This window comes from Microcaecilia unicolor, chromosome 7 (assembly GCF_901765095.1).
Source record: "Microcaecilia unicolor chromosome 7, aMicUni1.1, whole genome shotgun sequence".
Lineage (NCBI taxonomy): Eukaryota > Metazoa > Chordata > Amphibia > Gymnophiona > Siphonopidae > Microcaecilia > Microcaecilia unicolor.
The window spans coordinates 191,772,823-191,800,441 of NC_044037.1; the positions used below are offsets into that span (position 1 = coordinate 191,772,823).

The following is a 27,619-nucleotide window of genomic DNA, read 5'->3' on the forward strand; positions in this document are numbered from 1 at the left end:
GTCCATCTTCTTACTTTTCCACTCTTCACGCATTCCCTACAGTCTTGTTTCATTTCTTTCCAAACTCAATTCCTAGTGTCTATTCTCACCCCTCCCCCACCCTCCCAAATCTCTAGCACCATCTCTAGCATAAACACCTCTAGTACCAAATCTTCCCTCACAAACCTAAACCTTTTCCCAATCCTCCCTCCTCTCTCATACATACACCGAGTTGATACCCTCTCCCCCTCCTCCGTCTATTCCCTTTATCATTCCCAAGCCTATACTTTCTAAATCTTCCTCTCACTACCCAGTTCCCCTAACTAGGGGTGGACTGACCATGCAACCGGGCAGTGCCTGAGGGCCCAGAGGCTATGCCCGTATGCCGCCACACACTACTGCCCTCCCCAGTCCTACCTTTAAAGGCGTACCACTGGTGATCTAGTGGCCTCTGTGGGGGGAGGGGGAGAACATGTTCTTTCCTGCCCATTGTGCTGTCACTATTCCCCCTGCCCGGCTCTCCTATATTTTAAAAATGGTGGCCAAGACTCCCTGTGGAAGTCTCACAAAAGTGTGAAGACCTGCGAGACTACCGCAGGAAGTCTTGGCCGCCATTTTTAAAACACGGCAACGCTGACAGGTGGGGGAATAGGGCAGCACAGTGGGCAGGAAAGAACATGCTCCCCCTGGCAGAGATCATCAGACTGCAAAGGCCCTTCAGGTAGGACCGGGTCAGTGGGGGCGTCAGCTGCGGCAGTAGGGGTGGCTGCAGCGATGGGGGGGGGGGTGTCAGGCAGCAGCCGGGTGGGGGGCCCAGACCACCCTCAGTGCCCAGGGGCCCAGACTATTCTCAGTCTGTCCCTGCCCCTTACTAATTGTTGGCATCTGCATAGATGTTCCACTCTCCTCAACTCTCCCAATTACCACTAATCCTCCCTTTCTTACCCTTTGTGAAGCTGCTTCCTGCTGCTAAACAGCCACGGTCTGTACAGCTTCCAGCACACCTGGCACTACCCCATAACACACAATCTATTAGTCTATCTATTAAATGCATACATAGATATATACTTATATACTGCTTCATTCAAAGTGTGCAGTCCAAAACAATAAAATAAAATAAACATGGTAAAGGCGCCTGCTATCATCCCAGGTAGAATACTTGCTCTTCTAGCCAAAGACTCACCATCACTTACTATCTATCCTCTCAGTAGCCCCAAACTTCTCTTCAGAGAAAAAGATGTTTTTAATTTCTTGCGGGACAATAACAACATTTTCTCTGAGTGTATCTCCAGTAAGAGGATATTCCACAATTTAGGCATAAAAGATGGAAAAAACCTACCTCTCAGGGCAGGGTTTTTTGAACCATCCTTCAGAAGAATGTAAGCCCCTGGTGTTTGCATACCACCCCAACTGCTCCACCAGAAATGTAGATTGTTTTTGATGCAGCACCTTAAAAGCCCCTGAAGCACAATCTGGAAATGACTGTGACCCTCACTACCACAGTACCTGATAGATAATTCACCTTGAAATCTGGTTAGGAAAGATTAGCAAGTCAGTCCAAATCCAGTCCTATCCATTACCAAAACATATCACCCTACTGCAACCAGGTGCTTGCTATCCCTTCCCAAAGCCATCACAACCAGTGCAGTCCCCTTCCCCCACCCCACTGCCAGGGACAAGGCACATCTCAGGATCACTCACTTTCCCCACCTTATATTGCTGATACTCTGATGCTATGACTCCACTGCTCAGTACAGCCCAAATCAACATCTTTAAGATAAATAAGACAGACCATCTATTATATTGTTATATTTTAGCCTTTCCAGGCATACTAACAGTGGCCACAAGGTATCAGTGTTTCCTGAACAGAGACCAACTGAAAGCAATTATAATAACTTTTTTTTAGCAACATCTATGCTTTTCCTTCAGTTGCTCACCCCCTCTTTACAATAATTAAGGTTGAGTATCTGATATGCGACAAAATGGGAATTTCAAGTAACCTAGTTTCCTTTAGAGAGGACCAGCACGGTGACAAAACTGCACATTGCTTAAAAAAAATACTGGTGCGAGGTTGAAGATAATGAGCAATCAGTAATCAAAGACAGCATCTAGGCTAGAGAACAAGAATATAAAAATGATCCTAAGCCTTCTTTATAATGATTAGGTTTTACATTTCTTCAATTTAAGAATATTGTACAATAGTTATATACACATTATTCTATCATTTCTGTTTTTACTGCATAGTTGTCCCTAGTTTCTAGTCACGCTCTTTTTTTTTTTTTGTTCCGTCCCTAAGCCAAACATTCTCACGTAGGTCACTCAAGGGATTTCTAGAAGTAAAGCTTCAGCGGAGCAGTATGTGACTTGAAAACCTGAAATTCTCTTGATCCTGCTGTTTGCCCACATCTAGTATCAGTTTTGGTTTCTTTATCTTCCCCAGGATGCACAGTTTTGCATTTTATCCACATGTAGTTTAATCCTCAATGAGACGATAAAAGCCTAAAGGCCACAGAAAAATGTGACAGCTTTAGAGCTGTCTTCTGACATGGAAACAGTCTAAGAGCAGGGTTTTTTTTAAGACATGCAAAAGGGAATAAAAAAATAGGCGTGTGAAATTTGGCTCTCAAGATGACTATACAAATAGTTGTTCAGCATTTCTTCCTTGGGAAGATGAACGGTAATTAATGTTAATTATTTTTTTCTCCCAGAGTGGTGTTCTATTTTAATTAAAAAAAAAAAAAGATCACCATATGTTTCTTTTTTCCTCCTTCTCTTTATATGGATTTATCAACATTAAGGGGTCCTTTTACAAAGCTGTGCTGAAAAATGGCCTGCGGTAGTATAGACGTGTGTTTTGGGTGCATGCAGTATCATTTTTCAGCGCACCTATAAAAAATGCCTTTTTAAAATTTTTGACGAAAATGGACGTGTGGCAAAATGAAAATTGCCATGCGTCCATTTTGGGTCTGAGACCTTACCACCAGCCATTGACCTATCGGTAAAGCCTTGCACGGTAACTGGGTGGTAGTGCCCTACACGCGTCAAATGCCACTTAGCACGTGTAGCTGACGCTCATCAGAAAATACAAATTATTTTTCAGACGTGCGTAGTGGACATGCATCAAAAATGAAATTACCGCAAGGACCACGTGGTAGCCGGGCAGTAACTCAGAATTGGCGCACATAGGCGCTTACACAGATTAGTAAAAGGTCCCTTAAGTGTTTGGTTAGCATGTGAATGCCCAGATGAATTAATAGATTTGTAGACTTTTTTTTAACCATCTACTGCTTACAATAATTTACATGTACAGGGAGCTACCTTTGAATATTAGTAATCTTACTTTTTCTCTGTTCCTGTTATTTATTTGTTATTAGTGAATTTAGGGAGTTTGCCAATGGTTCTGTCTGTGTAGAATGTGAACCACAGTGTGAAAAGATGGAGGAGCACATGATCACCTGCCATGGACCAGTAAGTAAAGAGTAATCTTACCTTTAAAGTGTAATGTAGTACGTGAACTGCCTATTGCAATTATGTAAATATTTTCCCATGTATAACGCCTGATTTATACGCTAGGGACTTTTCTAAAATTGTGTGAACGTTTCTGTGAGTAAAAGTCATGCACAAACCTTTACATGATCGGAACAAAAGCATTCCAAGGGACATAGGGGTCGTTTTACTAAGGTGCACTGAAAATGTCCTGCGGTAGTGTACATGCATGTTTTGGGTGCGCGCAGAATTATTTTTCAGCGCACCTACAAAAAAATACCTTTTTTAAATTTTTGCTGAAAATAGACATGCAGCAAAATGAAAATTGCTGTGCGTCCATTTTGGGTCTGAGATCTTACTGCAAGCCATTGACCTAGCAGTAAGGTCTCACATGGTAACTGGGCGGTAATGGTCTACGCGCGTCAGAAAATAAAAAATATTTTTCGGACGTGCGTAGCGAACGTGTGCCAAAATTGAAATTACCACAAGGGCCACACGGTAACCAAGGGGTAGCTCCAATTTGGCACATTGAGCCTGCATACGCATCTACACGGTTTAGTAAAAGGACCCCATAGTTTGGGCAGAAGAGAGTCAAGGTTGTGATGTGCATGCACATTTTATAAAATACTTCCTTTGAAGTAGGTATAAATTTCTGCTTTGATATTTGTGCACTATCAAGGCTGGATCTGGGAGCCTATTTTATAAAAGCACATAGGTGCCTATGTTGTCTTTATAATGTAAATGCTTTTGGGGGTTTTTCACATAGATGCCCTGTTATAAAATCAAGCCCAATATGTTTCTATTATAGGGACTTCAAAAATAGTATTTAAGGTCAGTATTTAGCCTGCAGAAGTCAGAGTTTTGATTTTTAAATGCTGACCACCCTGGATAGAATTAGCCCTGGGTATTCAATGCCAGACATTGTTGCTGAATACCAGTGTTAATTCCTAGTGCGCTGGATGCCAGAGCTTATGCAGGCCCTGTCTGAATATTAGCCTGGACCCACAAAAGTAATATTTCCATATTTAAACCCCCTACCTGGTGTTCTAGTGGTTCGCGAGGCAGGAGCAAACACCAATCACTTCTACTCCTCTTGGTTCCTCTTTGAAAATGACCACTGCAACCTCTAGCCCATTAATAGAATTACCCCCTTTATGGTTTGTTCAGGGCCGGTCCTAGGGTCTCTGGCGCCCCCTTGCAGACGATGAGTTGGCGCCCGCGTGCCCCCCCTCCGGCACCTGCGCCCCCCCCGCCCCCCCAGCATCTCCTTTCTCTTTTCTCCCACCCTGCCCATATCCAGCGATTCTCCTTCGCCCGAATCGCCCCCATCCCCCGCCGCCCTTGGTGCTTTAAATCTTTAATTTACCTCCGTTCCAGCAGCCACGCCATTTGAAAGCCTTGCTCCGTCTCTAGCCTTCCCTCCCTTCGTGAGTTTGTTCTGCAGTCCCGCCCTCGAGGAAATGACATCAGAAGGCGGGACTGCGGAACAAACTCACGAAGGGAGGGAAAGCTAGAGATGGGGCAGGGCTTTCAAATGATGCAGCTGCTGGAATGGAGGTAAATTAAAGATTTAAAGCACCAAGGGCAGCGCGGTATGGCGGCGCAGTGCCGCAGCGGCGCCCTTGAAGGCAGGCGCCCCCCTGCGGCGCTTACCCCGCTTACCGGGTTTGACCGGCCCTGGGTTTGTTATATTTGTTACATGATGCAAGGTTCCACATTAGGAGTCACAGACCAGGAAAGGGATCTAGGTATCATCGTTGATGATACATTGAAACCCTCTGCTTAGTGTGCAGTGGTGGCTAAGAAAGCAAGTAGAATGTTAGGTATTATTAGGAAAGGAATGGAAAACAAAAATGAGGATGTTATAATGCCTTTGTATCATTCCATGATGCGACCGCACCTCGAATACTGTGTGCAATTCAGGTCACTGCATCTCAAAAAAGATATAGTGGAATTAGAAAGGGAACAGAGAACGGCGACAAAAATGATAAAGGGGATGGGACAATTCCCTATGAGGAAAGGCTAAAGCGGCTAGGGCCCTTCAGCTTGGAGAAAAGATGGCTGAGGGGAGATATGATAAAGGTCAATAAAGTAATGAGTGGAGTGGAACGGTAGAAGTGAATCACTTGTTTACTCTTTCCAAAAATACTAGGACTAGGGGGCATGCAGTGAAGCTACAAAGTAGTAAATCTAAAACAAATCAGAGAAAATATTTTCTTTACTTAACGTGTAATTAAACTCTGGAATTCGTTGCCAGAGAATGTGGTAAAAGCTGTTAGCTTAACAGGGTTTTAAAAAGTTTGGATAGCTTCCTAAAAGAAAAGTCCATAAGCCATTATTAAGATGGACTTGGGGAAATCCATTGCTTATTTCTAGGATAAGCAGCATAAAATGTATTGTCAGATACTTGTAACCTGGATTTGCCACTGTTGGAACAGGATGCTGGGCTTGATGGACCTTCGGCCTGTCCCAGTATGGCAACACTTAAGTACTTATGTTATTTATTGTATTTACATGCTATTTGCTGTATTGTCATTTATTAATGCTTTTCAATTTTATTGTTTACTTTATGCCCATATTTTTTTTTTAATTGGGCATTGGTTTGAACTCAAGATGAGATACATTATTGGAAGCCTGGACCAACAGATTCATATGAACAGAGTTTCTACAACATCTTTCCATTTAAATTTCAGGAAAATGCAAGGCGGTCGTCAGATTTGTTTTTGCAAATTTTCTATGGGTAATTTCTTTATTGTAGAACTGGAATTACTCCACCTGACTCCTCACAGCTGAAGGGTCTGGCAGCTCTCATACAAACCCAGCTGTACTCTGACTGCTAATTTGTTTAGTTTGTACAGGATCTTATGTGAAAAGGCAACAACCTGCAGGCAGCTCTGTGCTAAAATAATACCTTTCAACTCTTACACAAATGGAGTTCCTAATATATTATTATAGAAAGTTTCATTCTTATTATTATTTCAACAATTTACTGGGAAAGAGGACTGATCTAAATTATCCCTTTTTAATGCAACTTGTTTGTAATGCAACATATCTATCAACCAAACTTTACACAGACTGAAGACCTATCAAGAATTTTCAAAAAAACTGGGATTATGTTAAGGGACCCTGAGGTCAGAACTGGAGGATAATAACATAGTAAATGACGGCAGATAAAGACCTGAACAGTCCATCCACTCTGCCCAACAAGATAAACTCATTTTACATCGTATATAGTACTTTATATAAATACTCAAGTTTGATTTGTCCCTGCTTTTCTCAGGGCACAGACCGTAAAAGTCTGCCCAGCACAGTTCCTGTACTAAAAGTTCTGAAGCTAACGTCGAAGCCCCTTAAAATTTACACTCCAGCCCGTCCATATCTATTCAGTCACGATAAGGCACAGACAGTAGAAGTCCCCCAGTTTTATTTGCCAAATACCGGCGTCACCACCCAGTCTCCGCTAAGATTCCATAGATCCATTCCTTTTAAACAGGATTCCTTTGTGTTTATCCAACGCATGTTTGAATTCCATTACCGTTTTCATCTCCACCACCTCCTGCGGGAGGGCATTCCACATATCTACCACCCTCTCCATGAAAAAATACTTCCTGACATTACTCATGAGTCTGCCCCCCTTCAACCTCAATTCATGTCCTCTAGTTCTACCACCTTCCCATCTGCAGAAAAGGTTCATTTGCGGATTAATACCTTTCAAATATTTGAACATCTGTATCATGTCACCTCTGTTTCTCCTTTCTTCCAAGGTATACATGTTCAGGTTGGCAAGTCTCTCCACGTACAGTTTGCAACGCAAATCCCATACCATTTTCACAGCTTTTCTTTGCACCGCTTCCAGTCTTTTTACATCTTTAGCAGGATACGGCCTCCAAAACTGAACACAATACTCCAAGTGGGGCCTCACTAATGACTTGTAGAGGGGCATCAACACCTCCTTTCTTCTGATGGTTATACCCCTTTCTATGTAGCCGTCGCCTTGTCACATTGTTTCTTCACCTTCATATCCTCCGACACTAACACCCCAAGGTCTCTCTCCTGAGACGAGCTTACTAATCTCTCCCCTCCTACTCAGTATCTCTCTCTTGGGTTTCTGCACCCCAAATGCATCACTCTGCACTTCTTGGCATTAAATTTTAACAAATCATACAAAGAAACCAATTCACTAAAACAATAAACTCAAAAGTGCACTGTGTATGAAATAAATGATAAGAATATTTGGATATGGTAGGAAGGCAGGAGTGCAATGATATGTTAAGGGGTACCAGCAGTAATATTCTGCAAGAGAGTTCTGGGAACATGACCCCTCCTACTGAGCACCATTAGCAAATAAAAAAAGAAAAATATTTATTTCATCCACAGTGCACTTTTTGAGTTTATTGTTTTAGTGAATTGGTTTCTTTGTATGATTTATATAAACAAACAGGTATAAACCGAACGGTTTGAGTTACCCCAGAGGGCTATATATTCATTAAATTTTAACAGCCAAACCCTTGACCATTCTTCTAACTTTTGGAGATCCCTTCTCATCATTTCTACTCCCTCCTGGGTATCCACTCTATTGGCTATCTTTGTGTCATCCGCAAAAAGGCAAACCTTTCCTTCCAACCCTTCAGCAATATATCTCACAAATATATTAAACAAAATGGGCCCCAGCATTGTGCATGTGGATTCTCTGAGACTGTGAAGTACTTTATGGAATCCATTTACTAGGAGTGTGAATTCATGAGCACCTTGGTTCTTACAGACACCAAAATATTTAAAGTGTGTTTTTTTGTACACCCGTATACCTATAAATTATCATACACACTATTAACTTATGCAAAAAAATGTTCTTGTATGCATATAGTGTATGCAGAAATGAATTTGTGAAAAAATGCTCAAAAACAAAAGAAAAAAAATTGTTTACAACAAAGAGTAACCAAATTTTGTTTTTGGCCTTGCACATCTTTACCATTTACTAAGCTGCATGCTAACAACACAGTACCATATTAGCTGTTGACACATGGTAATTGCTTCGCAAAACAGCTAACATAGGGGGTGTAGAATGGGTGTAGACTGTGCCTTCCAATTGATATGGAGTTTGTGGTATTGCCAAAGCATCAGATAATGCAGAGTGAGGTTAGTTACACCTCCAGAGATATAGCTAACAGCATTCTTTATTATGTTCTCAGTGTGCAGTGGCAAACTTTGCTCTGTCTTAACTGCAAGGCTGCTCTCCCAAAAGTTTTCACAGAGCTTTTGCATCTGAAACCTATTAGCTAAAGTTCAGTAATAGTTTGCACTTACTGCATGTTAACAGACAAAATTAATGCACAGTTACTGTAAAACCTTTGGTTTAACTGCTGGGGGCATTCTCATCATTTTGATATTCAGCAAATGGAGGTAAAGATCTTTACCTCACATTAACTGAATGGTAGGTAGCACATTGCAGTTATATATTTCTGTTCAGGTAGCATTAACTACCACTTTAACAGTTAATTACATGACATTTGGACTTATATCCCGCTAACACCTTTTTAGTTCCAAGCGGTTTGCAAGCTTTTTATAGCAATTACAATGGTTGATTGGAGATATGCAAATTCTAAATACATTACATATTTCTTAAATAAGAAAGTTGTTTAAATCTTTTTTTTTTTTTTTTGAATGTGACATAAGATTGTGTAGGGGAATACATTCCGGCAATGTCTTTCCAGAGTTTGGCAGCTTGAATGGCAAGGGATTTCTCGAAGAGTGCTAGTTTCTTCTTGCCCTTAGATGAGGGGAAAGTGAAGAATTTGGTGGTTTCTTGTCTCCTAGATCTAGTTCAAGTTGCAAAGAAGAAATGAGCTAGCTGCCGATCAGTCCTTGCAGTGTTTTAAAGAAGAATCAGGCCAGTTTGAAAAACATTCTCACCTCAATGGTGAGCCAGTGTAATTTGATGTAGGATGTGTGGTAAATTGATGTTTGGTAAGTTTCTGTTCATTAGCGTCTATGCCCAGTCTCTTCCTATTCCATATTAGCTGTTAATATAGAAATAATCACATGCTTTGATTCAGTGTTAACTATCGGACCAGGGGAAATACCTTGGGGTGATAGTGCCTGAGGATTTCAAGGATTTGATAAGATGGTGGCCAAAGCTAGGCTACACAGAGAGGGGCATAATGAGCAGGAAGGAAGATGTACAAGACATAGGTAAGACCTCACTTGGGGCTCCTTTCAACAAGCAGCAGTAAAAGGGGCCCTTCAGTGGTGTCAGTGCACGGGTTTGCTGCACACCGAGGCCACCTTTTACTGCTGGGGGTAAAAGGCTTCTTTAAAGGGGAAGGAAATGGTCTTGTGCTAAGCACACCAAGGCCACCTTTTACTGCTGGGGGTAAAAGGCTTCTTTAAAGGGGAAGGAAATGGTCTTGTGCTAAGCAAAGGCATTGGCACTCAGCCATTTACCAGGAGAGCCTTTACTGCCTCCTATTTAGGAGGTGGTAAGGGTTCCGGTGGTTGCGTGATGGCAACCACTGCCCAAATACCACCAGGCATGCCTAAGGAAAAATATAAAGCTATTTTCCAGCACAGGAAATGGTGCATGGTGGGATGTGGAACTACCACCGGGCTCCCCCGGGATCCTGGCAGTAGGGCTGAATCGCTGTGCGGCAAGCCGGCGGTAAGCTCACCATGCTTTTGTAAAAGTTCCCCTTGGAGCACTACATTCAGTTTTAGAGGTGGCATCTGACCAAGGACATATATAAGGTAATATAGCGACCACATTGTTAAGAGGTATCCATCAGAAGACATACAAGAAGAGACTGAAGGTCCTAAATATGTATATTCTAGTAGAGATGAGGGACAAAGATGATATACCAAGTGGTTCGAGCACTGAGCTTGACATCCAAGGGCATAGAGTTCAAATCCCACTGCTACTCCTTGTGATCTTGGGCAAGTCACTTAGGGGTCCTTTTACTAAGCCGCGGTAAAAGGTGGCCTGCAGTAGTGCAGGCGCGTGTGTTGGGCACACGCCGGGTCAGTTTTTACCGCATCTACAAAAAATTCATTTTTTAATGGCATGGGAAAAGGGCCTGCGTTAAAAATAAAAGCAGTGCGCGCCCAAAACTGGCATGAGCCTTTAGCGCCACCCATTGATCTAGCGGTAAAGGCTCACGTGCTACACACACGGTGACCGGTCGGTGTGCGCCAAGTGCTGATTAGTGCCGGAACCATTGCGCATAGGAGTAAATCCTTGTCACCTCTCGTTTGGACTACTGCAATCTGCTTCTTGCTGGCCTCCCACTTAGTCACCTCTCCCCTCTCCAGTCGGTTCAAAACTCTGCTGCCCATCTCGTCTTCCGCCAGGGTCGCTTTACTCATAGTACCCCTCTCCTCAAGTCGCTTCACTGGCTCCCTCTCCGTTTTCGCATCCTGTTCAAACTTCTTCTACTAACCTATAAATGTACTCACTCTGCTGCTCCCCAGTATCTCTCCACACTCGTCCTTCCCTACACCCCTTCCCGTGCACTCTGTTCTCTGGATAAATCCTTCTTATCTGTTTCCTTCTCCGCTACTGCCAACTCCAGACTTCGCTCCTTCTGTTTTGCTGTGCCCTATGCCTGAAATAGACTTCCTGAGCCCCTACGTCTTGCCCCATCCTTGACCATCTTTAAATCTTGAAAGCCCACCTCTTTAACCTTGCTTTTGACTAGTAACCACTTGTATCCACTTGCCTTCACCTACCCTCCTCTCCTCTTTCCTCTACACATTAATTGGTTTGCTTTATTTTTTGTCTACTAGATTGTAAGCTCTTTGAGCAGGGACTGTCTTTCTTCTATGTTTGTGCAGCACTGCGTATGCTTTGTAGCGCTATAGAAAAGCTAAATAGTAGTAGTAGTAGTAAATAAATAAATAATTCATCCATTCGTTATGGGCATACGCCAAATCTGAATTTGCCACCAGGAGGGCGTGCTAGCCTGGCGGTAGTTTTATTTGGGTGGCTTAGTAATAGGGCCCCTTAACCCTCCATTATCTCAACTACAAAAATTAGATTGTAAACTGTCCAGGGACAGGGGAATAGCTAGTAGAACTGTACTGAATAGCATATTTTACTATTCGGCCGAATATGAATAAAGAAAAATATTATTTGGCCAAATACGAATAATGGGTATTGAGCTTTAACATGGAAAATAATAAAATAATAAAAAAAGCAACATGAAAGCAGAGATCAAGTGTTTATCTCAGTAATATTTAGCACAGTAGAGCAACAGATTATTCGTATTCGAATTTAAATCATGATTTGGCTGAATATGAATCATGTATTTGGGGCTGAATCAAATCAAATATGAATACTTGATACAGCCCTAATAGCTAGTGTACCTGAATGTAACTTGCCTTGAGATGCTATTGAAATCCAAATGTGATACAGACTTTTAGATTCTTGAAAGTTAACCCAGAAGAATCCAGCCTTTTTCAAGTGAGGTGAAGCTCTGGAACTAGATAATATGGTATGGGATTGCAAGGAAGTAGAATTAAAAGCAACCCCAGGAAATATTTTCTCATAGAATGAGTTGTGGATGCCAGGGATACTCTAGTCTAATCTAATCTAATCTGGTTCTTGTATAACAACTGTAGTTCCGTTTGGATTCACAGCGGTTTACAATTTAGGGTTCACAGGAAGAGGGTGGCAGGGAACATAAGGGTCCTTTTATTAAGCCACGGCAAAAAGTGGCCTGCCGTAGTGTGGGCACATGTTTTTGGCACGTGATGGGCCAGTTTATACCGTGTCTGGGAAAAAGGTCTTTTTTCAATGGGCCGGGAAAAGGGCCTTTGGTAAAATTGAAACCAGCGAGCCCCTGTTTACGGCCTGAGCCCTTAATGACATCCATTGATCTAGCAGATGAACCATATCTGTCTTTATCAGCCATCACCAATTATGACACCGCACTGATTGTTGTGCTAACAGTTAATTTAGCTTAGTAAATAGACCTCCTAATTCACCTTAACTTTTGTAATTAATACATTTTAGGTGTACAACGTTACCACATTTTCATAAGCAAGAGTAATCATGATTAGAAGTTTACACTACTACTGCTTCTGTTACTGTTTCAGGGGCCGGATCATTGCATTAAGTGCTCACACTTCAAAGATGGCCCAAATTGTGTGGAGAAATGTCCTGATGGCTTGCAGGGAGCAAACAGCTTCATTTTCAAGTATGCAGATGAAGATAACGAGTGCCATCCTTGCCACCCAAACTGTACTCAGGGGTAAGTTAATAAAATGGGCGAGGCTGAAGACAATGGGTAGCAGAATGATATTTAAATATTGTACATTATTCTGAATTTAAATCATTGTTGCGGCAGTTTCAGATGGCCCAGATATTCTAATATGGTTTCTCTATTTAGGGTACACTATCTTTTCCAACATCATTTATTTTATTTCAGTCTGGACTTATGATTGCAAATGCCCAGCTCAGGGTCAGGATCCAGAGCCACAATTTCCCCCCTCGTTTCTCATGTGCTTGAATTCTTCTCTTTCCTCCAGTTTGTCCCATTTTTTTTTATTTTTTAAGCTGGCAGCGCTCAGTGTCATGTTGCCATATGTCTGGCAAACAAGTTGTTTTCTCTTTGATCTAGGCTCAAAACCAGATTTCCTCCTAGTTAAAAAAAAACCCAGCCTCTGCTGGAACAGAGGAAAAGAGAGGGTAACAGGTGTTCCCAGTACTTTCAGATCCAGCTGCACTGAATGCTGGCTGAGAATCGCTATGGGAATCTACCTTTTGAAATGAAGCTTTGAAATAGTCACTGCAAATGCATGCAGAAAGCTATAGAAGAAATGTACTTACAAAGTTACCCCCTGTTTACCAAGCCACGCTAGTGGCTGCCTTGTGTAATGCCTACCCAGCCCATTCACTTTGAATGAGCTGTGTCGGCGGTAATGTGTAGGTTAATACATGAATTTAGAAAAAAATAGTAATAATAGAACATAAAGATATGCTATTTGAACAGTGGTTGAAATTACAAGGAGAAGAATGGATTAGGATTTCAGATGTAAAATATATTTTTAGAGAGCAGAAAGAGAAAAAGAAGAAGCGGGAAATACGAAAAAAAGAAAGTATGAGGGGGAGAGAGAAATCTTCAGGCAGAACAATAATCTCCCACAAGAGGCTTTTATTTTTTGAAGCAAAAATTAAACCAGTAAATTATTCAATATAATGTGTTGATGTCAACAGCTGTTGCCATTCAAAATGAGACCTTTCGCTGTTTTTGCAAATCTAATTACGATGAGGCCACTAGGGAAAGAACAGTGAGACCGCAGTAACACCGTCCGGATCGGCTGCTGTCTTCTGTCTGCTTTCTTAAATGAGTTATGCCCACAAAAAATATAAAATATTAGGAAGAAAACTGCAGGAAGAAACAAAATGCAGACAGACCACAGCAGTAGGATTTCAGGATTTGGGATTCTAATGTTAATGAAGGATTCTGAAGTACTGCCAATAAATCTCAGTGCTCATCTGGGGACCCTGAAGCAAATACCAAACAAAACAAAAGTAAGCCTCAAGCAGTACATGAGTAGATTGCCAAGGATAGGCAGCATCTGATTTTTAACAATAAATTTTAATCCTGCTGGAATGGAATTTAGCTGTTTCTAAAATAGTTTATAATGGTCCTTATTTTAGAAGCTTTATTTGTGTTTTGACTTCCTAAAACTGACTTTTAGATATCCATATTGCATGGACATTGAAATCCTGATTTTATAAAGCTGAGATTATGGATGCCTCATACTGCAGTATGTCATTATGGCAAGGGGGCATTTCAGACAAGTACTAGGGAGGGGCCAAAATATGGATGTCCAACTCCAATTTCAGAAGGGGAAGGCATATCTATTTCCAAAAAGATGGGTATTGTTTTTTAGACCTCTATTTGGCACACCCAGGTTATGGAAGGGTGCTCTGATTAAGCAGCTGTCCGCTGGAGGGACTAATCCCCCAGTCCCCCTCACTCCCTTCCCCATATGTGCAAATAGCAAGGGATACAGGGCTGTATGACAGCTTCAGGAACTATGGACATTCATGGTACTAAAATTGTTTCTAAATTAACTTCTTAATAGGTCTCCATAAAGAGTTTAGGATTAGCTTAATGGTTAGTGCAGTGGGCTGAAAGCCACAGGACCCAGGTTCAAATACCACTTCAGCTGCTTGTGATGTTTTTGTTTTTAATTGTGAGCTCCCCAGGGACAGAAAAATACCTACTGTATTTGAAGTACCTCATATAAGAAATCTGCAAGCTTGAAGGCTGTTGGGTTGGGGTACATTCAGATACAGTCCCTGGAGGGCTCACAATGTAAAAATAAAAATCACAAATGGCTGAAATAAGATTTAAACCTGGATCCTTTGGTTTTCAGGCCACTGTTCTATGACTAGTCTACCTCTCTGCTCCACATGGATATATCTATGTGGTCTTTTTTATAATATGGAAGTTCCTCTGTTGTTACAAAGATGTCCACGTCTCTTGCTTTGCCCTGTTCAAAATTTGGATCCTGTGCTGAAACGCATGAGAAATGGGTTTCCAAATGTGAGATACAGACTTGGATGTCCATATTCTGAGTTGGCTGTCCTTTCTAAATTGCCCCTCAGTATATAGAAGCTGCCTAATTTCCAGCAGACCTGAGGTGATTGATTATAATCTGTAGTGTTTTTTAATCTCCTTACCATCAATCACTCCACCCATACAATGAATAAAATAAAATAACATTGAATGCTAAATGCAGGTTAGCTAGGGATTTCAGTGTCATCTTTCTTCTGATGTATCTATTCTGTTAGTGGTTAGAAAAGTTGCATAGTTCCACTGAAATTGTGAGCATTTTGTATACCTATGAATGCTGCCTGCTCACATATTAAATAGTTGTAAGACCACTTCAAAGAGCAGTTAAATACTTCATTACAGGCCCTGTTTACTAAGCCATGCTGTAGGTACGCTTGCATATTTAGCGCATTCTAAAAATGCTAACGCACCTTAGTAAACAGGGCCTATAGAATTGTATAACAAGCATTTCATGGAGGAGAAGCTGAAATAGCCCCCTAAATTCATTTTTGGATGTTCTGAAAATACAAAACAGATTTCTACAAATATTCATTAAATTTCATCTAGATCCAGCATGGGGAAATTCAACGAAATATACCTGTAGTCCTGGGTGAAATTCAAAAATTCTGTTGAAAGCAAACCTGGATGAAATCAGTCTGGCTCAGATTCAACTTGTGAATTGTTTGGCAACTCTGATCATTTTTACAGTTGCTGAAAAAGGAACAACTCTACTGCAGCCTGTTATACGAATAGAGGATATCCCCAGTTGAATTTGACACTTTAGGGGTTTGAGCCCAAAGTTATCCTACTGATCCTGGCTTAGCTTATCAATTATAACCTGATTGTCTTATTATTCCCTCATCCTCACTCTCTGCCCCCTCCTCCCAATTATTTCTCCCAAATCTCAAAGGTTGTGTAGTTTCCCATTTTCTCTTTCTGTTGAAATATCACAGACCCTTAATTTCTATTTAACTGTGTACATCTGTTCTTATCCCATGTTTTACTGACTTTCAATACACCTTTAGTCTCAAAGTAACTTTGATATCAGAAAACTGATCAGAATGTGCAACTTCTCATCAGGAATAATTTGTTTGACTTAATATTATAATAGACCTCTGTCTTCCTTCATTCACTGTTATGCCCATTTCCACTATGAACAAGTTCAAAATATTTCAGCTGCCATCTTGAACTGAAGCAAAATCAAATTACAGCAACCAAATAAAAACACTTCAGTATAAGCATGCAGTTAGTATAAGGTGGATTCTATATACAATGCCAAAAGTTAGGTGCCGAAAAGATCAGCACCGAACCCCTATTCTATATAGATTGCCGGCATAGTACGTAAATTGCACTTAACTTTCAGCACCAGAAAAAGGTGTAAGACGAGCACCCAAAGTTAGATGTGAATTGGTACTATTCTATAAGGGGTCCTTTTACCAAGCTACAGTAAAAAGAGCTCAGTGGTAGTGGCGGAACCATTTTTGCCACGTGCCAGGGCCTTTTTACTACAGCGGGTAAAAATCCCCTTATAAAGACATGGCCATGCGGTAAGCTTATTCTTACTATGTGGCCATGTGGGGGGAGCACTTACCGCTACCCATTGAGGTAGAAGTAAGGGCTCCCAAGGTAACCTGGCAGTAACCGGGCAGTGTGTGGTGCTGCCCGATTACTTCCAGGTTTAGCACCGTACTACAAATTACGGAATTATTTTCCATAGTGCTGGAAATGGCACAGGCTGAAGCAGAACTGCGGGTGGCCACGTTAGGCCCACGGTAGTTCCGAGTTGTTTTGCGGCAACCCTTTAGTAAAAGGGCCCCTAATTTTGGTGCCTAACTTTTAGGAATGCCCCTCCCATGCCTCTTCCATGGCCATATCCCCTTTTGGGATGTGCACAAGAAATGTTAGGCACCAAGATATAGAATAGCACGCAGGGGAGGTATATGTTCAACTTCAGTCAAGCACCAATTAGCAGTAGTTAAGTACTCATTCCTGGATCTGCGCACAAATTCTCTACCTGTCAGCGCTATACATAGAATCTGGGAGACAGCATCTAGAAATATTCCAAACCAACAGCCTTTATATGGATATCTCATATTTTGTGTAGTGAACAATAAAGAAGAAAGAGTTCATTGAAAAAGTACTAGCACTGGAGGTTGTAGGCCTCTCATTGAAGCACGTGAAAACTGCTTTAGTATTGTTAATGCCAGCTAGAGACTGCTTCAAGCTTGGGGATACTTATTATACAGATGCTGTATTTTTGTTTTTTTATGATTTTTTTTTTTAAATTTATGTGGATCTAACACATTTCTTAATAGGTTATAGCTTCATTGTGACTAAAAGATCTTCTAAAAATATGAATTGTTAATATTTGACGCATTCATTTTATTGCCCTAGAAATAACTTTTTTTCTCCCATATCCCTTTATTTTTCTGATCCTCTTTTTTCCATCTCTGTATTGTCTCTCTGTTTTTGTTTCTCTCTTACCTCCCATATCATTCCTTCTGTCTTTCCTTGTACCTTTTTATATCTCTCTCCTCTTATTTTCTCTCTGACCATGTTGCAGGTGTATAGGCCCACGTATCCAGGACTGCATTGGCCTGATGGATAGGTATTACATTCTGTGGTCTTGTTGTTTTTGATACCCACTGATCCCATCCACTAACCTTCATACTCAGTATCAGAGTGAGGGCGCATGTGTGTGCATGTCCCCGTGTTTTGTGTGATGTTTTTCTGTTCTGTGATTGCCTACAGGTGTAAAGGTCCCACTATTCATGACTGCATTTACCCTCCATGGACGGCCCTTTCCACATTACCACAACATGCTAGGTAACATCCCTCATATTTCCATTTTGTACCCAGAATTCTCCCTGTGGTTATAACAGAGATACTAACCAGTTTATTGAGCAATACAAATTAGACCAAAAAGACCATGTTTATAATAAAGGGATGTAGTTATCAATGTGGGCTTCTGCTAAGGTGTGTTATTTTACCTCTAACTCATGCTGTGGTCCTATTTTATGCAACGAGACCTAGTGGTATGTCTACTAAAAGGTGTTAAGCCCTCTACAGACATGTAGTGCTTATGAAAATGTTTACCACAAGACACGTTAAAGTGTTTTGCGGTAGATAACCATGTAGCACACTCTAAGCTTGCATTATTTATGTTTTCTGATTTATTTTTTACTGGGGATGTGGCATGGTTGAGTAATGATTGGGGAAGCATTAACCAGATAATGCACATTAATATGGATGTGCTGTCTGGTTAACACTGGCTTAACATGTGAGGCTTAGTGCCTCCTAACTAGGAGATGATAAATGCTCCCTTTCTGATTTTTTTCAGGTAATGCAAACATAAGCGCTCAACCTGAAAAAAAATTTGAAAATGCCCTGTATCCTGGGCATGCTAGAACTGGACTTAGTGCATGGGAAACTCCATTGTTAGCATATGACAAGCACATTTCCAAGTGCCCTTTAGTAGACATAACCTCTAGTTACTAATAACTGAGATTAACAGTAAAATAACATGTTGTGTCTTAATAGTAGCCTATGTTGCTAGCTCCTCCCAAGTCTATTCTAAGCTCTCTTTTTTCAATAAGTACAATAATTTTTAACAAGAAATAAAATTAATTGATTTTGATTTTTTGTACCTAAAATAATAGAAACAATATTATTTTGACATCATAAAATTGTGAAGAGCATTTACTAATACAGTAAAATGTAAGCTTTACATTATCTGCAAATAAGAATGCCTGTAACCCTCAGACCTCATTGAAGTTTAATTGACATGGATGTTACATTTAATTACTATTATGTTACCAAAAGTAAGTTGTCATAGAGAGATGATTTATGTTCCAGAAAAAATCTGATAGGATATTTTTTCTGGCTTCTAAACGTCTTTTATGTGATGGAATTAGAATATGCTGAATTTGAACCAGTTACTTTTCTGACAGCAGATTCCGAAATCTGAAGTACAAAATTAACTTTGAAGTAGAATATAACCTAGTGGTTTACACGTTAACCAGTTTGATTTTAGTGCTGCCTTCCGATCACTGTATATGAAGGGATGGTTATAATGTTGTTTTTCTGAAGTCCTGGAAATCATGTAAAACTCTTATGTCGCTGCTAAACTGGTTGGTATGTCTTTTTAAGATGCTTCGCTTTTGAATGCTATGTTGAGAAACATTTTGAGGCAACCGTTTTGAGAAGGATATGTATGTCTTAAAGTCTCAGAGAAATAAATTGGACTGAATTTTTGTTTCTGCAGCACAGGCAGAAACTTTGGTAGAGTTTGACAAATTTTGAAACTGGTCTGCCAAGTGCAGCGACACTTGCCCAGATTACAGTGTTGTGCTTCCATTACCATGACTAGCTACCAAGCATGTCCTCATCAAAATGTCCTCCTTTTATTGTTATCTCTACATGTACCTTCCTTAATGGGATAGTTTTCCTATCATGGTCTTGATTTGCTGAGTGTTTTCCCCTATTCTGTGTCTATAGGGGGAAAACACATTCTGTATGTTTTTTTGCCATATTATAACTGGAGAAACATGATCCCTTATGTTATAGTACATGTATACAATAGTATCATAAAAACCCATCAGGCTACAATCAAATTTCTAACAAGATGCTCAAAATTCCACCTACAATTCTGTGAAACTGAGTCCCAGAAAATGCTCCCACTATGCCAACGGCTACTGAAGTAGTTCCTGAATTAATGCTTTGCATTGAAGCATGTTACCTCCTATGGAAGTCATTCTTACTGTAAACACATTCTATTACCAAGCAAAAGGGTTTTTTTCCCCCCTAGTTCAAATTCTGTTCTTAGAATCAGATGAAATCAGCTTGATGCAAAAGGTACACCTTTATGTCCTGCCAAATGCGCTATAATAACTGAGCTCATTATATGGAAAGTGCAGGTTTTACTGTGTTTTTCCATTCTATTTGCAGGAATTATATGCAGAACAGTTATTGCCTGTTATCATCATGTAATGTCATAGTTAAACATATCCTGTTTTAATTTAGGTTTATATATTTACAATGTTTTGCTATTTTCTGGCTATGTTATGTCCTCTTTTACCAATATTTTATGTAAATATATTTCCATTCAAATATAGGTTACAGATATAAAGTAGTATAAGGATGTGTGCTCATGTTATTACAGGAAAAGAGCAGAGGATTGAACGAAGTCCGTGATACCATGCATATAGCTGGTTAGATCCAGAAAAGCAGTGGAGGTCACCAATATGCATTAGTAACTCTAACAAAAATTGCACAGAATTAAAAACATATACTGTAATTACACTTTATATATCAGCACCAGCCTTAGTCTTGTTTATAACTCATTCATTAGCATCATGTAAACTCCACCTCAATTTTTCAACTAAAAGAAATTTGTTTTAGGGGCCTAGTTATCAATGTGGGCTACAATTAAGACATGCTATTTTACCACTAACATTCTTTATTACACAGGTCCCATTTTATACAGTGAGACCTAATTATTAATAACTGTGGTTACCAGTAAAATAACACATTGATAACTTTTGCCACCCTAATATTGCCATTGTATATTAAGATGGGCATTCTAAAGGGTATTTCTGTGGTTAAAAAAAATGCTTAAAATTGTACACCTACACCCTGTGTATGCATAACTTTATCTGACATGAGTGGAAGTGTACACAGGGCAGGACTGGCATAGGGTTTGGACATGTGTGCCCAGAGCAGTAGATGGTGTGGGATATAATATTTTTTAATACTCTAGCGTACCTAGGGCAGGGCGGTCTGCCCTGCCCCGGAACAGGAAGTTGACATCTGAGGGGACAGGGGATCGGCAGAGCTGACAGTACGCGCGTGCTCCACGCATCCCCTTACTTGGAGGAGTTGGTGAGCGCTGCTTGGGGGGTGCTTCGCCCCACCCTAGGTGCCATATAAGTTAGGTATGTTGCTGCTTAAATATAAAATAAAATAAATGTGTGCACTTTCCTTCTAGTTCTATATAATGCACCACAAGTTAGGTGCTAATTAGATGCCTAACCACAGGTGTCCAAACAAAAGTTAGGTGCCCAAATGTGGGTAAACAGCAGTTAGGTGCTTAACTGCACTTTAGGCACTATTTGATGTCATTGCCTAAGGGGTCCTTTTGCTAAGCTTTGGAAAAAGGGGCCCTACGCTAGCAGCAGTGGCCATTTTGTGCCGCACACTGAGGCCCTTTTTACCGCAGCAGGTAAAAAGGCCAATAAATGAAATGAGTCAGAAAATAACAAGGCAAATCGGTCTGCCAAATTAAATATGGAAAATAAAACAATGAGGCAGACCTTGTGAAAAAACAATGTCTTTATTAGTAGATTAAAAGCTCCAAGGTATTCAACATAAAATACCCAACATGGCCATGTTTCGCCAGTATAAAAATGGCTGCATCAGGGGCAAAAGGTCACCAGCTGATATTAAACTTCAAAATAAACAAGGCTGGTGTTTCTGTAAAAACATAGAAAGCTAGAGTCTGGGAACAGTTTCTCAAAAACAAATGCTGCGGTTACAGTGAAAAGTAACATTAGATTCAATGCGTTGCTTTGTTTAAGCGAGAAAGTAATTGTGAAATTCAAGTTAATCTTTATAAAGGATAGAAACCGTGGAAGCTGGATCTGAGTGAACGTTTGGGGGGTCAAGCCTCTTCATGACACAATGTGGTTCGTTGTTTAAGAGGATTACCAAACCTTGTTAGGAGCAGCGGGATTTATTATTTTCAGTCATCTACAGCTTACTGAGAATATGGACATACGCATGTTTGCTGGACTGTCATTTTATTATTCATAAATCCTGTGCTGTTTTGGTCAGAACTTTAGGGCAAAGAACTGAGTTATTGTATAGCCCCATCACATATAATCCAGCGTCCAAGGTGTGGTATATATGGATGTGAAAGAGTAGTAGTGGGTGTTAGTAATTTTTGTACTTTTTAAAGATTTGCATGACATTTTGTATGTTTCTCACTAGTGGCATTTCCTTGTGTGATATGTATTAATAACAGAGGATTTATACAAAGGAGTATATTATGTATATATGATTTAATTATTTTATATTTATATTTAGTATCCTGTGATGAGGTTGTATAGTTAAATTTTAATGTCAAGAAGTGCAGAGTGTATCGGATAGGAGGGGAGAGATTGGTAATCTCAGTTCAGGAGTAGGACCTTGGGGTGATGGTGTCTGAAGATCTCAAGGTAGCGAAGCAGTGCGATAAGGTAGTGGCTGTGATCAGAAGGATGCTAGGTTGCATAGAGAGGGGTATAGCCAGCAGAAGAAATGAGATTTTGATGCCCCTTTACAAGTCGTTGGTGAGGCCCCACTTGGAGTATTGTGTTCAGTTTTGGAGGCCTTATCTCGCTAAGGATGTAAAAAGATTTGAAGCGGTTCAGAGAAAAGCAATGAAAATGTTAGAGGGTTTGCATAGCAAGATGTACATGTAGAGACTTACTGACCTAAACATTTATACCCTGGAGGAAAGGAAAAACAGGGGTGATATGATTCAGACATTCAAATATTTGAAAGGTATTAATCCGCAAACAAACCTTTTCCAGAGACGGGGAGAGATGAAAATGGTAACAGAATTCAAAAATGCAGGGGACAAACACAAAGGAATCCTGTTTAGAAGGATTAGATCCAAAGAAACTTAGTGGAGGTTAGGTAGGAAAGCTGGTGCTGGGCATACTTCTATGGTCTGTGCCCTGATTGAGGCTGAATAGATTTGGATGGGCTGGAGTGGAGCTATTCAGGGGCTTTGACAACAACTTCAGAAATTTTAGAAAATGGCCAGAGCCGGGTACACTTCTACGGTCTATGCCCTAAAAATGGCAAGGATAAATCAAGATCAGGTATACATATGATGTATCACTTCATACCATATATCTTATTGGACAGACTGGATGGACCATGCAGGTCTTTTTCTGCTGTCATCTACTAAGTTACTATCCAGCTTATTTTCGAAGGATAAGGGCACCCATTTTCCGACACAAATCGGGAGATGGGCACCCTTCTCCTAAGGGCGGCCAAATCGGTATAATCAAAAGCTGATTTTGGCCAGCCTCAACTGCTTTCTGTCACAGGAATGGCCAAAGTTCAAGGGGGCATGTCAGCAGTGTACTGAAGGTGGGATGGGGTCGTGGTTAAGAGATGGCCGTCCTCGGCCGATAATGGAAAAAAGAAGGGTGGCCCTGATGAGCATTTGGCCGACTTTACTTGGTCCCTTTTTGTTCACGACCAAGCCTTGAAAAGGTGCTCGAACTCACCAGATGACCACCAGAGGGAATTGGGGATCACCTCCCTTTACTCCCCCAGTGGTCACCAACCCCCTCCCACCCAAAAACAAAAATTAAAACATTTTTTGCCAGCCTCTATGCCAGCCTCAAATGTCATACCCAGCTTCATCACAGTAGTATGCAGGTCCCTGGAGCAGTTTTTAGTGAGTACTGCAGTGCACTTCAGGCAGGCGGACCCAGGCCTATCCCCCTCTATCTGTTATACTTGTGGTGGTAAATGGGAGCCCCCCAAAACCCACCAGAAACCCACTGTACCCACATCTAGGTGCTCCCCTTCACCCCTTAGGGCTATAGTACTGTTGTACAGTTGTGGGTAGTGGGGTTTGGGGGGCTCAGCACCCAAGGTAAGGGAGCTATGCACCTGGGAGCAATTTCTGAAGTCCACTGCAGTGCCCTCTAGGGTGCCCAGTTGGTGTCCTGGCATGTGAGGGGAGATCAGTGCACTAGGAATTCTGGTTCCTCCCACTAACAAAGGTATGTTATTTTTTTACTAGCTGTTGAGCCCGTAAAAACGGGCTAGTATAGGACGGGGGGGGGGGTTGAAAGGCCCCTTCTCGCTGCTGCAAGGCCCCCCCCACCGCCGAGCTTGCCGCTGCCCCTCCGAGGTCACCGCTACGCTCCCCCCTGGAGTCGCCGCCACCCCTCCACCCGGGAACGCAACACACAGCTCAGATGAGCTGCCGTCCTTCTTCTCTGCCTGTGTCCCGCCCTCATGGGCGAGGGCAGGACACAGGCAGGGAAGGAAGGCCGATGGCAGCTCAGCTGAGCTGTGTGCTGCATTGACGCTGTTTCTATAGCGAGGGCCCGGCCCGGGTGGAGGGTGGGTGGCGGCGGCGACTCCGGGTGGGGGGAGTGGTGGCAGCGACCTTGGGGGGGGGGAAGCGGTAGCGTCGGCGGTTTCATCCCTCCCCTTGCACAGTAGAGACCCTCTCTGTCCCGCCCCCGTCATCACGTATTGACACGGGGGGCAGGACAGAGAGGGTCTTTACTGCGCACTTCCGAGTGAGTTCGGTCACTCGCCGTTTATATGTTTGATACTGTTCAATGTACATCCCTGGTTACGGCTTCCTCCCAAGTATGACCTGAAGAGCACATATTGTTGAATCCCACATATATCTTTAGGCAGATTGAGGGAAGTCAAGTTTCAGACAATTTAATGATTTATTCATGGGACTGGTTTTGAAAATTACTCTTGTATTTGTGTCAGTATAGTTTTTAATATTATGGACATGCCTTTTCTGTACAGTTGTGGCACGTGTACTGTACTGCATTACTTTTTGCACTTCCTTTTTGTCCTCAAACACATTAAGTCACTGAACTGGGGCTGTTGAGTTCATTCACTAGTTGAAGATTCACACCAGCAACACAGTAGTAATAAACAAATGCTAGCCTGGCCTTTTGCCATGAAAATCTGGCATCTATAGTCAGACACTTGCTGAAGTCTCCAGTTTTGTGCATCCAGTGAATAATGAAACATATTGTCAAACTTTTGGTAGCCAAAATGTGACACTAACATGTATCTGTTTAATAATACATAATGAGTTTCAAAGAACCTTAAATCTGGAATTAGTAAAGCTAGTATGGAAAGACTTGGACTAGATATTTTTCACAGACAAATTGTAACATGAAAATGCCAATTTTTAAAAGTAGTTTAAACATCATATTCCCATGAACTCAGTAGAATAATCAAAAGCGTATGAGCCTCAAAGGGTTAAAATTGGTACCAATCTAAATTAAAGTTTAGTTTTATTCATTACTTTTATTGTGTCAAATGACAAATATGTTATTACATTAATTGGTTAATGTAATGATTTATCTCCATATCCAAACAATTGTGCAAGAGTTCTCTGTTAACAAGCAGGATAACTCAGCCACACACTTGGGTGATGTCATCCAAAGGCACCAGCAAACAACAACTCTCTCAGAGCACAGAAAGATCTAGAATTTTTTCTGAGCATGTTCAGAGGTTCCCGTACAACTGCCTCAGCATGTCTCTTCTTAGTATTGTTTGTCCACCCTGTCATTCAGATGTGAAAACATACATTGGTGCAGTTATCAACATGGGTGCCATTATTTTACCACTAATTCATGTGATTTTAGCACAACTCATTCATTCATTTATTCATTTCAGTATTAATATACCGCTTAGACCTAAGCGATTTACAGTTTCATTTTTTTACAGGTACTGAATCTGTCCCTAGTGGGCTCACAATCTAAGTAGTACATTGTATTACTGTTGTACCTGGGGTAACAGAGGGCTAAGTGACTTTCCCAAGGTCCCACAGAGCTGCAGAGGGAATTGAACCTGGTTCCCCAGGATCTCAACCCACTGCCAACCATCAGGCAGCAACAGGAATCGTTTTCATTTCCACAGGTTCGCAAACCGATGTACTAACCATTAGGCCACTCCTCCATTCCCATTTAATGTAATGAGACCTAGTTACTAATAACAGGAGTTAATAGTAAAATAATCTATTTTAACAGTAACCCATGTTGATAAGTTCTCCCTATAGTCAGCTAGGAGATCACTTTCCAACACTGGCCATGTTCTGCTATCGCTGTATCAAGGAATTCCCCTTAACAAGCCAGTTCCATTATTCTGCAAGGCGGAAACAGCACCCATCTATAGAAAACAGCATAGATGGATTTAAAAACGTTTTTGACCAGCTTCTGGTGGTAAAGTTCATGAACTATTATTAATGCTTATCTCTAGGTTTGGCAGCATGGAACCTTGTTACATTTTGGTATTCCACCTGGTACTTGGGCTGTGGATTGGCCATTGTTGGAAGCTGGATATTGGACAAGATGGACCGTTAGTCTGACCCATTATGGCAAATCTTATGTTCTTATGCTCTTAGAATTATCTTTTAAAATTGAATTTCTATAATCTAGACAATTGTTCACATAAATGTCTAAATTACTAGCACTTGCATGAGCATGTGTGCACTAGTAGGGTGCTGTAGAGGTACTTAGCTGGGCAGAAAATCACTTATGCAGTAATTACTCTGGACTCGTTTGCTAGGATTATGATTAGTACCACTTATGTGGCCCTAAGCTCTGATGTCAGGCTGTACCAATGAAAAGAATAATGCCAAAATGGAAATATATGGAGAAGGGGAGTTAGTGGTGTTCTCCAGGGGTCTGTTGTGGGACCGCTGATTTTTAACATGATCTAGAGATGGGAGTAACTAGTGAGGTAATTAAATTTGCTGATGACACAAAGTTATTCAAAGTTGTTAAATCGTTAGAGGATTGTGAAAAATTACAAGAGGACCTTACGAGACTGGGAGACCGGGTGTCTAAATGGCAGATGAAGTTTAATGTGAGCACGTGCAAAGTGATGCATGTGGGAAAGAGGAACCCGAATTATAGCTACATAATGGAAGGTTCCACGTTAGGAGTCACCAACCAAGAAAGGGATCTAGGTGTCATCGTTGATGATACGTTGAAATCTTTTGCTCAATATGCTGCGGCAGCTAAGAAAGCAAATAGAATGTTAGGTATTATTAGGAAAAGAATGGAAAACAAAAATGAGGACATTATAATGCCTTTGTATCGCTCCATGGTGCGACCGCACCTCGAATATTGTGTACAATTCTGGTGACCACATCTCAAAAAAGATATAGTAGGATTAGAAAAGGTGCAGAGAAGGGCGACAAAAATGATAAAGGGGATGGAACGACTTCCCTATGAGGAAAGGCTAAAGCGGCTAGGGCTCTTCAGCTTGGAGACAAGGGGAGATATGATAGAGGTCTATAAAATAATGAGTGAAGTGGAAAGGGTAGACGTGAAGCTCTTTGCAAGACGTGTTTACTCTTTCCAAAAATACTAGGACTAGGGGGCATTCAATTAAGCTACAAAGTAGTAAATTTAAAACGAATCGGAGAAAATTTTTCTTCACTCAACGTGTAATTAGGAATACATTGGTGTCTTTAACATTTAGCACGCGCCTAAGTAAAAGCCCCCCAAGTGTTTGTAATTTGGTTGGCCAGATTTAGAATTGTTGTTTCAGCACTTATATTTGGCTGGTCCAGATTGGCAGATTGCTATAAAAATCAGAACACAACCCCTAACATTTCCCCACCTCCCAGCTCTGTTCCCAGTTCTAACAGAATTTGAATCTTCAGATTTAGACTAGTAAAATTTTAGGAGGATAAATTGATCCAGTTAACTAGGTCAGTTTTCTAAAGGTTGTGGGTATCTGCCATGTTCTTATGACCCAGACTGGTTGCTGTCAAGAGACAGGATGCTAGGATCGATAGACCTTAACTCACAGCACAAGAAGTC

General features: G+C 41.1%; 1 protein-coding gene across 1 annotated transcript in view; it reads left to right on the forward strand.

The window, feature by feature from the left end:
* ERBB4 (erb-b2 receptor tyrosine kinase 4) overlaps positions 1-27,619 on the forward strand; it is a 1,861,028-nt gene that overhangs the window by 1,415,823 nt on the left and 417,586 nt on the right. The window contains exons 14-16 of the mRNA XM_030209189.1: positions 3,354-3,447; positions 12,553-12,707; positions 17,775-17,849. Of these exons, the coding sequence (XP_030065049.1) occupies positions 3,354-3,447; positions 12,553-12,707; positions 17,775-17,849 (324 nt within the window). The remainder of the gene's footprint in view (positions 1-3,353; positions 3,448-12,552; positions 12,708-17,774; positions 17,850-27,619) is intronic.